Raw genomic sequence first — 12543 nt, forward strand, 5'->3', positions numbered from 1 at the left:
CGCACACACACATTACACTCCCCACACACACACACATTACACTCCCCACACACACTCATCCCAGCCGCACACACACATTACACTCCCCACACACACTCATCCCAGCCGCACACACACATTACACTCCCCACACACACACACATTACACTCCCCACACACACTCACCCCAGCCACACACACACATTACACTCCCCACACACACTCATCCCAGCCGCACACACACATAACACTCCCCACACACACTCATCCCAGACAACAAGGTGCCACTGGTAGTGCTGGAGCGCGCTCATAAGACCAGAAGACATAGGAGCAAAATTAGGCCACTCGGCCCATCGAGTCTGCTCCGCCATTCACTCATGGCTGATATTTTCTCATCCCCATTCTCCTGCCTTTTCCCCATAATCCCCTGATCTCCTTGTTAATGAAGAACCTATCTATCTCTGGGGTGGACACCGAGACAACCCCGTGTCCCTGAGTTCCCAGCGGGCAGTTAGCGGCCTGCGCAGCTGCATGGCTGCCTTGCCGGCTGCGGCAATGGTGTTCCGTGCCCGTCCACCCCGACCCCACGGCCCACCTCCTGGCCACCGCCCGCTCCTCCCCCCGACCCTGGCAGAAGCCCCCCCAGCCAGGGGGGCCCATCGGAGGCAGAGCACCGCGGATGCCCCGGAGAATAGCGGGTTGGGTCCGTTAATGACACGCGAACGCATCGACGGCGCTGTCGAGGAAATGGAGAATTGCGATTTCGGTGTCGGATTCTCTGCCCAATCACCTTTCCCGATCGCAGCCTCTGATCACGCAGAATCCCGCCCCGAAAGTTTCATTTCAGCGACTTTCCGTTAGAACGATTCCGACTGGCTGGAAATAACGTGTTTGTTTTTTTCCCCAACGAATCCAATTTAAACAGCTGCTATCCGGATCCACTCCAGGCGGAATTCACCACTCCCAACAAAGTGCAGAGTGAAGTCTGATATTTTACAAAAATCAAACAACATTTCAAATATACACAGACATTGTTGGAATAGCCAGTGATATCCCGGGACACGGGCCACACGGGAAGGACAATGTCATAATGTTGGAATCAATCCTTCGTCATTTGGCAGCTTCCCACTCCGGATAATCCCAACCATGGGAGAATTCTGTCTGGAAGTGTTGGAGGGGGTGCGGGGGCAGAAGGGTTGGCGTGGCCCCGCGGGTTGGTGGCCATGACGTCAGGTGAGGGGCATCTGCAGAAATGGCCCAGTGAGGGGGGCAGAGAGTCGGGACCCCCTCATTCAGTGTCTCCTGGTGTGCCTGTCCCGGGAAACTACCTCCGCCCATCAGGTCTCACTCGGACATCACTGCTTCCTTCAGAGGGAGGGGCAAACCCCCCCATCATAAAATAACAACGGGTAAAAGGTGGGATGCACATTGAAGCAAAGAATGAAGACCCCGGACAGAGATTCCTCCCTCAGCACGACTGGGCCTCGCTGAGGCGTGTCCACTGCACCCAGGGTATTCCCTCAGGAATGCTGCTCCCACCGGGATTACAGACAGAAAGTCAATCTGTGTCCATGGAGCGACTCTGACTCCTGTCCGGGTGGATCAGAGAGTGTTTGTGGCTGTGGGGAATTAACTAACCCTCACACACATTGCTCACTCTCATATTGGACACACCCTGCTCACACTCATATTGGACACACCCTGCTCACACTCATATTGGACACACCCTGCTCACTCTCATATTGGACACACCCTGCTCACACTCATATTGGACACACCCTGCTCACACTCATATTGGACACACACTGCTCACACTCACATTGGACACGCACTGCTCACACTCCAATGGACACTCACACTCCTATTGGACACACACTGCTCACACTCATATTGGACACGCACTGCTCACACTCCTATTGGACACACACTGCTCACACTCATATTGGACACGCACTGTTCACACTCCAATGGACACTCACACTCCTATTGGACACACACTGCTCACACTCCTATTGGACACGCACTGCTCACACTCCTATTGGACACGCACTGCTCACACTCCTATTGGACACACACTGCTCACACTCATATTGGACACACACTGCTCACACTCCAATGGACACTCACACTCCTATTGGACACACACTGCTCACACTCATATTGGACACGCACTGCTCACACTCCTATTGGACACACACTGCTCACACTCATATTGGACACACACTGTTCACACTCCAATGGACACTCACACTCCTATTGGACACACACTGCTCACACTCCTATTGGACACGCACTGCTCACACTCCTATTGGACACACACTGCTCACACTCCTATTGGACACACACTGCTCACACTCCAATGGACACACACTGCTCACACTCCAATGGACACACACTGCTCACACTCCTATTGGACACGCACTGCTCACACTCCTATTGGACACACACTGCTCACACTCATATTGGACACGCACTGCTCACACTCCAATGGACACTCACACTCCTATTGGACACACACTGCTCACACTCATATTGGACACGCACTGCTCACACTCCTATTGGACACACACTGCTCACACTCATATTGGACACGCACTGTTCACACTCCAATGGACACTCACACTCCTATTGGACACACACTGCTCACACTCCTATTGGACACGCACTGCTCACACTCCTATTGGACACGCACTGCTCACACTCCTATTGGACACACACTGCTCACACTCCAATGGACACACACTGCTCACACTCATATTGGACACACGCTGCTCACACTCCTATTGGGCACACACTGCTCACACTCATATTGGATACACCCTGCTCACACTCCTATTGGACACACACTGCTCACACTCACATTGGACACGCACTGCTCACACTCCAATGGACACTCACACTCCTATTGGACACACACTGCTCACACTCCTATTGGACACACACTGCTCACACTCATATTGGACACGCACTGTTCACACTCCAATGGACACTCACACTCCTATTGGACACACACTGCTCACACTCCTATTGGACACGCACTGCTCACACTCCTATTGGACACGCACTGCTCACACTCCTATTGGACACACACTGCTCACACTCATATTGGACACGCACTGCTCACACTCCTATTGGACACGCACTGCTCACACTCCAATGGACACACACTGCTCACACTCATATTGGACACACGCTGCTCACACTCCTATTGGGCACACACTGCTCACACTCCTATTGGACACACACTGCTCACATTCCTACTGGTCACACCCTGCTCACATTCATATTGGACACACGCTGCTCACACTCCTATTGGACACGCACTGCTCACACTCCTATTGGACACACACTGCTCACATTCCTACTGGTCACACCCTGCTCACACTCATATTGGACACACTCTGCTCACACTCATATTGGACACACTCTGCAAAGTGGAGTGCAAGGTTTTCACAGCTTCGACCAGCTTCTCATTGGACTTGGGGATTTGGGTCTGGGCTGAGGCAGACTTCGCAGAGATCATTCCCATGGCCCTGCTCACAGGCGTCGTGCCCTGGCCTGGGGGAGGGCACCTTGCCCACTTGCCCACCATCCTCTGCCACGTTCGCCACCAGTCTCCGAAGGACGGGCGTGGTTGGGATGAGCGGTTTCTTGGACAGGGTGGCATTGCCCTCCGCTTGGCCCTGTGGGTGGGTAGCATCAGCCGGTGTGTTGGGGGGCCTGGAGAGAGGCTTCTCCTCTGCAGGAGCTGCCATGTTGTCTGGTGCTTGGGGTTTGCAGTTCTTATCCAGGGCAGCCAGTTTCCGATGGATTTTGTAGATATTCTCTCCCCGGATTCTGGGTCTTAATTCCTCTCTGGGACTCGACCACTGCCTCTGAAAGCTGCCAAATCTTTTCAACATTGCCTGGACGGTCCCAGCTCCAATTCCTTCCACTGAACCCTCCCAAATCTTAGAGGAACGCTTTGTTTCGCCTGCCTTGCCAGAGACTGCTGCCACATTCCCATCTCTGGCAGCGTCTTTGGGATCACCAGATGGCATCAACCTCCTGCTCCCCTCGGACGCCCGCTCCTTCTTAGCTGCGGTTGAGGCACCCCTGCGATCTCCCACTCTGCCCCTGGCAGAGGGCTTGCTGTACCGATGGGGCCCCTCGCCCTCTGGGTCAATACCGGGGAGGACGGTGCATTCATAGGGCTGGCAGACGGCGTGGGGAGGAGCTGCAGGCTCCGATATGGTGGGCGACAGTTTACACATAGTCCAGGATAGTTTCCTCTTCCTCTGCAGGTTGGCTGTGGGGACACTCCTGCACTCTGGCATCGACCCTCGTCTGAGCTCTGGGCCAAACTTTGTCCCCTCCGCAAACGAGACAGAGGGTCTCTTAGCCTTCACAATGCTGGATGTTCTGGGGATGGACAATGGCTGCAGCGCGTCCTCACTGGTCAGCTCTGCCTGCTCAGCCGGGAAATAGTTACACCTGGAACTCAACTCCTGAAATTCACCCACAGGCGGCGGCAGCACGTTTCCTGAAACAGAGGCAAACATTCAAATAAACATCTCATTCTTTGCTACTTTATTCTTACCTTCCAGATTCCTGAAGGTGCTGACTCTCACTGGGGGACAGTTCCTGAAGGTGCTGATTCTCACTGGGACACAGTTCCGGAAGGTGCTGACTCTCACTGGGGGAGAGTTCCTGAAGGTGCTGACTCTCACTGGAGACAGTTCCTGAAGGTGCTGACTCTCACTGGGACACAGTTCCTGAAGGTGCTGACTCTCACTGGGACACAGTTCCTGAAGGTGCTGACTCTCACTGGGACACAGTTCCTGAAGGTGCTGACTCTCACTGGAACACAGTTCCTGAAGGTGCTGACTCTCACTGCGGGACAGTTCCTGAAGGTGCTGACTCTCAATGGGGTACAGTTCCTGAAGGTGCTGACTCTCACTGGGGTACAGTTCCTGAAGGTGCTGACTCTCACTGGGACACGGTTCCTGAAGGTGCCGACTCTCATTGGGACACAGTTCCTTAAGGTCCTGACTCTCACTAGGACACAGTTCCTGAAGGTGCTGACTGTCACTTGGACACAGTTCCTGAAGGTGCTGACTCTCGCTGGGGGACAGTTCCTGAAGGTGCTGACTCTCACTGGGAGACAGTTCCTCAAGGTGCGGACTCTCACTGGGACACAGTTCCTGAAGGTGCTCTCTCACTGGGGGACAGTTCCTGAAGGTGCTGACTCTCACTGGGACACAGTTCCTGAAGGTGCTGACTCTCACTGGGACACAGTTCCTGAAGGTGCTGACTCTCACTGGGGGACAGTTCCTGAAGGTGCTGACTCTCACTGGGACACAGTTCCTGAAGGTGCTGACTCTCACTGGGGGACAGTTCCTGAAGGTGCTGACTCTCACTGGAGACAGTTCCTGAAGGTGCCCTCGCTGGGACACAGTTCCTGAAGGTGCTGACCCTCACTGGGATGCAGTTCCTGAAGGTGCTGACTCTCACTGTGGACACAGTTCCTGAAGGTACTGACTCTCATTGGGACACAGTTCCAGAAGGTGCTGACACTCACTGGGGGAGAGTTCCTGAAGGTGCTGACTCTCACTGGGGGACAGTTCCTGAAGGTGCTGACTCTCACTGGGAGACAGTCCCTGAAGGTGCTGACTCTCAATGGGGGACAGTTCCTGAAGGCGCAGACTCTCACTGGGACACAGTTCCTGAAGGTGCTGACTCTCACTGGGACACAGTTCCTGAAGGTGCTGACTCTCACTGGGGGACAGTTCCTGAAGGTGCTGACTCTCACTGGGACACAGTTCCTGTAGGTGCTGACTCTCACTGGGGGACAGTTCCTGAAGGTGCTGACTCTCACTGGAGACAGTTCCTGAAGGTGCTCTCACTGGGACACAGTTCCTGAAGGTGCTGACACTCACTGGGACGCAGTTCCTGAAGGTGCTGACTCTCACTGGGGGACAGTTCCTGAAGGTGCTGACTCTCACTGGGACGCAGTTCCTGAAGGTGCTGACTCTCACTGTGGACACAGTTCCTGAAGGTGCTGACTCTCACTGGGGGAAAGTTCCTGCAGGTGCTGACTCTCACTGGGACACAGTTCCTGAAGGTGCTGACTCTCACTGGAGACAGTTCCTGAAGGTGCTCTCATTGGGACACAGTTCCTGAAGGTGCTGACCCTCACTGGGACGCAGTTCCTGAAGGTGCTCACTCTCACTGTGGACACAGTTCCTGAAGGTGCTGACTCTCACTGGGACAAAGTTCCTGAAGGTGCTGAGTCTCACTGGGACACAGTTCCTGAAGGTGCTGATTCTCACTGGGACACAATTCCTGAACGTGCTGACTCTCACAGGGGGACAGTTCCTGAAAATGCTGAATCTCACAGGGGACAGTTCCTGAAGGTGCTGACTCTCACTGGAACACAGTTCCTGAAGGTGCTGACTCTCACTGCGGGACAGTTCCTGAAGGTGCTGACTCTCACTGGGGTACAGTTCCTGAAGGTGCTGACTCTCACTGGGACACAGTTCCTGAAGGTGCCGACTCTCATTGGGACACAGTTCCTTAAGGCCCTGACTCTCACTAGGACACAGTTCCTGAAGGTGCTGACTGTCACTGCGGGACAGTTCCTGAAGGTGCTGACTCTCACTGGGACACAGTTCCTGAAGGTGCTGACTCTCACTGGGACACAGTTCTGAAGGTGCTGACTCTTACTGGGGTACAGTTCCTGAAGGTGCTGACTCTCACTGGGACACAGTTCCTGAAGGAGATTATTGTCACTGGGGGACAGTTCCTGAAGGTGCTGACTATCACTGGGGGACAGTTCCTGAAGGTGCTGACTCTCACTGGGGGACAGTTCCTGAAGGTGCTGACTCTCACTTGGACAGAGTTCCTGAAGGTGCTGACTCTCACTGGGACACAGTACCTGAAGGTGCTGACTCTCACTGGGGTACAGTTCCTGAAGGTGCTGTCTCTCACTGGCACACAGTTCCTGAAGGTTCTCACTCTCACTGGGAGACAGTTCCTGAAGGTGATGACTCTCACTTGGACACAGTTCCTGAAGGTGCTGACTCTCACTGGGGCACAGTTCCTGAAGGTGCTGACTCTCACTGGGGGACAGTTCCTGAAGGTGCTGACTCTCACTGGAGACAGTTCCTGAAGGTGCTCTCACTGGGACACAGTTCCTGAAGGTGCTGACCCTCACTGGGATGCAGTTCCTGAAGGTGCTGACTCTCACTGGGACACAGTTCCTGAAGGTGCTGACACTCACTGGGGGACAGTTCCTGAAGGTGCTGACTCTCAATGGGGGACAGTTCCTGAAGGCGCTGACTCTCACTGGAGACAGTTCCTGAAGGTGCTCTCACTGGGACACAGTTCCTGAAGGTGCTGACCCTCACTGGGATGCAGTTCCTGAAGGTGCTGACTCTCACTGGGACACAGTTCCTGAAGGTGCTGACACTCACTGGGGGACAGTTCCTGAAGGTGCTGACTCTCAATGGGGGACAGTTCCTGAAGGAGATTATTGTCACTGGGGGACAGTTCCTGAAGGTGCTGACTCTCACTGGGGGACAGTTCCTGAAGGTGCTGACTCTCACTGGGACACAGTTCCTGAAGGTGCTGACTCTCACTGGGACACAGTTCCTGAAGGTACTGACTCTCACTGGGGTACAGTTCCTGAAGGTGCTGACTCTCACTGGGACACAGTTCCTGAAGGAGATTATTGTCACTGGGGGACAGTTCCTGAAGGTGCTGACTATCACTGGGGGACAGTTCCTGAAGGTGCTGACTCTCACTGGGGGACAGTTCCTGATGGTGCTGACTCTCACTGGGACACAGTTCCTGAAGGTGCTGACTCTCACTGGGGTACAGTTCCTGAAGGTGCTGAATCTCACTGGCACACAGTTCCTGAAGGTTCTCACTCTCACTGGGAGACTGTTCCTGAAGGTGATGACTCTCACTTGGACACAGTTCCTGAAGGTGCTGACTCTCACTGGGGGACAGTTCCTGAAGGTGCTGACTCTCACTGGGACACAGTTCCTGAAGGTGCTGACTCTCACTGGGACAGTTCCTGAAGGTGCTGACTCTCACTGGGACACAGTTCCTGAAGGTTCTGACTCTCACTTGGACACAGTTCCTGAAGGTGCTGACTCTCACTGGAGACAGTCCCTGAAGGTGCTCTCACTGGGACACAGTTCCAGAGGGCGCTGACACTCATTGGGACACAGTTCCTGAATGTACTGACTCTCATTGGGGGACAGTTCCTGAAGGTGCTGACCCTCACTGGGACACAGTTCCTGAAGGTGGTGACTCTCACTGGGACACAGTTCCTGAAGGTGCTGACTCTCAATGGGGGACAGTTCCTGAAGGTGCTGACTCTCACTGGGACACAGGTCCTGAAGGTACTGACTCTCACTGGAACAAAATTCCTGAAGATGCTGACTCTCACTGGGGGACAGTTCCTGAAGGTGCTGACTCTCTCTGGGGTACAGTTCCTGAAGGTGCTGACTCTCACTGGGACACAGTTCCTGAAGGTGCTGACTCTCAATGGGGGACAGTTCCTGAAGGCGCTGACTCTCACTGGGACACAGTTCCTGAAGGTGCTGACTCTCACTGGGACACAGTTCCTGAAGGTGCTGACTCACACTGGGGGACAGTTCCTGAAGGTGCTGACTCTCACTGGGACACAGTTCCTGAAGGTGCTGACTCTCACTGGGGGACAGTTCCTGAAGGTGCAGACTCTCACTGGGACACAGTTCCTGAAGGTGCTGGCTCTCACTGGGGGACAGTTCCTGAAGGTGATGACTCTCACTTGGACACAGTTCCTGAAGGTGCTGACTCTCACTGGGACACAGTTCCTGAAGTTGCTTACTCGCACTGCGACACAGTTCCTGAAAGTGCTGACTCTCACTGGGACACAGTTCCTGAAGGTGCTGACTCTCACTGGGGGACAGTTCCTGAAGGTGCAGACTCTCACTGGGACACAGTTCCTGAAGGTGCTGACTCTCACTGGGGGACAGTTCCTGAAGGTGCTGACTCTCACTGGAGACAGTTCCTGAAGGTGCTCTCACTGGGACACAGTTCCTGAAGGTGCTGACCCTCACTGGGATGCAGTTCCTGAAGGTGCTGACTCTCACTGTGGACACAGTTCCTGAAGGTGCTGACTCTCACTGGGGGACAGTTCCTGAAGGTGCAGACTCTCACTGGGACACAGTTCCTGAAGGTGCTGACTCTCACTGGGGGACAGTTCCTGAAGGTGCTGACTCTCACTGGAGACAGTTCCTGAAGGTGCTCTCACTGGGACACAGTTCCTGAAGGTGCTGACCCTCACTGGGATGCAGTTCCTGAAGGTGCTGACTCTCACTGGGACACAGTTCCTGAAGGTGCTGACACTCACTGGGGGACAGTTCCTGAAGGTGCTGACTCTCAATGGGGGACAGTTCCTGAAGGCGCTGACTCTCACTGGAGACAGTTCCTGAAGGTGCTCTCACTGGGACACAGTTCCTGAAGGTGCTGACTCTCACTGGGATGCAGTTCCTGAAGGTGCTGACTCTCACTGGGGGACAGTTCCTGAAGGTGCTGACTCTCAATGGGGGACAGTTCCTGAAGGCGCTGACTCTCACTGGAGACAGTTCCTGAAGGTGCTCTCACTGGGACACAGTTCCTGAAGGTGCTGACTCTCACTGGGATGCAGTTCCTGAAGGTGCTGACTCTCACTGGGGGACAGTTCCTGAAGGTGCTGACTCTCAATGGGGGACAGTTCCTGAAGGCGCTGAGTCTCACTGGGACACAGTTCCAGAAGGTGCTGACTCTCACTGGGACACAGTTCCTGAAGGAGATTATTGTCACTGGGGGACAGTTCCTGAAGGTGCTGACTATCACTGGGGGACAGTTCCTGAAGGTGCTGACTCTCACTGGGGGACAGTTCCTGAAGGTGCTGACTCTCACTGGGACACAGTTCCTGAAGGTGCTGACTCTCACTGGGACACAGTTCCTGAAGGTACTGACTCTCACTGGGGTACAGTTCCTGAAGGTGCTGACTCTCACTGGGACACAGTTCCTGAAGGAGATTATTGTCACTGGGGGACAGTTCCTGAAGGTGCTGACTATCACTGGGGGACAGTTCCTGAAGGTGCTGACTCTCACTGGGGGACAGTTCCTGATGGTGCTGACTCTCACTGGGACACAGTTCCTGAAGGTGCTGACTCTCACTGGGGTACAGTTCCTGAAGGTGCTGAATCTCACTGGCACACAGTTCCTGAAGGTTCTCACTCTCACTGGGAGACTGTTCCTGAAGGTGATGACTCTCACTTGGACACAGTTCCTGAAGGTGCTGACTCTCACTGGGGGACAGTTCCTGAAGGTGCTGACTCTCACTGGGACACAGTTCCTGAAGGTGCTGACTCTCACTGGGACAGTTCCTGAAGGTGCTGCCTCTCACTGGGACACAGTTCCTGACGGGTTCTGACTCTCACTTGGACACAGTTCCTGAAGGTGCTGACTCTCACTGGAGACAGTCCCTGAAGGTGCTCTCACTGGGACACAGTTCCAGAGGGCGCTGACACTCACTGGGACACAGTTCCTGAATGTACTGACTCTCATTGGGGGACAGTTCCTGAAGGTGCTGACCCTCACTTGGACAAAGTTCCTGAAGGTGGTGACTCTCACTGGGACACAGTTCCTGAAGGTGCTGACTCTCAATGGGGGACGGTTCCTGAAGGTGCTGACTCTCACTGGGACACAGGTCCTGAAGGTACTGACTCTCACTGGGAAAAAATTCCTGAAGATGCTGACTCTCACTGGGGGACAGTTCCTGAAGGTGCTGACTCTCTCTGGGGTACAGTTCCTGAAGGTGCTGACTCTCACTGGGACACAGTTCCTGAAGGTGCTGACTCTCAATGGGGGACAGTTCCTGAAGGCGCTGACTCTCACTGGGACACAGTTCCTGAAGGTGCTGACTCTCACTGGGACACAGTTCCTGAAGGTGCTGACTCACACTGGGGGACAGTTCCTGAAGGTGCTGACTCTCACTGGGACACAGTTCCTGAAGGTGCTGACTCTCACTGGGGGACAGTTCCTGAAGGTGCAGACTCTCACTGGGACACAGTTCCTGAAGGTGCTGGCTCTCACTGGGGGACAGTTCCTGATGGTGCTGACTCTCACTGGAGACAGTTCCTGAAGGTGCTCTCACTGGGACACAGTTCCTGAAGGTGCTGACCCTCACTGGGATGCAGTTCCTGAAGGTGCTGACTCTCACTGTGGACACAGTTCCTGAAGGTACTGACTCTCACTGGGACACAGTTCCTGAAGGTGCTGACACTCACTGGGGGACAGTTCCTGAAGGTGGTGACTCTCACTGGGGGACAGTTCCTGAAGGTGCTGACTCTCAATGGGGGACAGTTCCTGAAGGGACTGACTCTCACTAGGACACAGTTCCTGAAGGAGATTGTTGTCACTGGGGGACAGTTCCTGAAGGTGCTGACTATCACTGGGGGACAGTTCCTGAAGGTGCTGACTCTCACTGGGGGACAGTTCCTGAAGGTGCTGACTCTCACTGGGACACAGTTCCTAAAGGTGCTGACTCTCACTGGGACACAGTTCCTGAAGGTACTGACTCTCACTGGGACACAGTTCCTGAAGGTGCTGACTCTCACTGGGACACAGTTCCTGAAGGAGATTATTGTCACTGGGGGACAGTTCCTGAAGGTGCTGACTATCACTGGGGGACAGTTCCTGAAGGTGCTGACTCTCACTGGGGGACAGTTCCTGAAGGTGCTGACTCTCACTGGGGGACAGTTCCTGAATGTGCTGACTCTCACTGGGGTACAGTTCCTGAAGGTGCTGACTCTCACTGGCACACAGTTCCTGACGGGTTCTGACTCTCACTTGGACACAGTTCCTGAAGGTGCTGACTCTCACTGGAGACAGTCCCTGAAGGTGCTCTCACTGGGACACAGTTCCAGAGGGCGCTGACACTCACTGGGACACAGTTCCTGAATGTACTGACTCTCATTGGGGGACAGTTCCTGAAGGTGCTGACCCTCACTTGGACAAAGTTCCTGAAGGTGGTGACTCTCACTGGGACACAGTTCCTGAAGGTGCTGACTCTCAATGGGGGACGGTTCCTGAAGGTGCTGACTCTCACTGGGACACAGGTCCTGAAGGTACTGACTCTCACTGGGACAAAATTCCTGAAGATGCTGACTCTCACTGGGGGACAGTTCCTGAAGGTGCTGACTCTCTCTGGGGTACAGTTCCTGAAGGTGCTGACTCTCACTGGGACACAGTTCCTGAAGGTGCTGACTCTCAATGGGGGACAGTTCCTGAAGGCGCTGACTCTCACTGGGACACAGTTCCTGAAGGTGCTGACTCTCACTGGGACACAGTTCCTGAAGGTGCTGACTCACACTGGGGGACAGTTCCTGAAGGTGCTGACTCTCACTGGGACACAGTTCCTGAAGGTGCTGACTCTCACTGGGGGACAGTTCCTGAAGGTGCAGACTCTCACTGGGACACAGTTCCTGAAGGTGCTGGCTCTCACTGGGGGACAGTTCCTGATGGTGCTGACTCTCACTG

The 12543-nt window shown here is 54.4% G+C and overlaps 1 protein-coding gene across 1 annotated transcript in view; it reads right to left on the reverse strand.

Annotated features, from left to right (window-relative positions):
• Positions 1–953: 953 nt before the first annotated feature.
• Positions 954–12543, reverse strand: part of LOC140387130 (scavenger receptor class F member 2-like) — a 269752-nt gene continuing 258162 nt past the window's right edge. The window contains exon 9 of the mRNA XM_072470141.1: positions 954–4501. Coding sequence (XP_072326242.1) covers positions 3450–4501 — 1052 coding nt within the window. The 3' untranslated portion in view covers positions 954–3449. The remainder of the gene's footprint in view (positions 4502–12543) is intronic.

Source organism: Scyliorhinus torazame, chromosome 12 (genome assembly GCF_047496885.1).
Source record: "Scyliorhinus torazame isolate Kashiwa2021f chromosome 12, sScyTor2.1, whole genome shotgun sequence".
NCBI classification, from domain to species: Eukaryota; Metazoa; Chordata; class Chondrichthyes; order Carcharhiniformes; family Scyliorhinidae; genus Scyliorhinus; species Scyliorhinus torazame.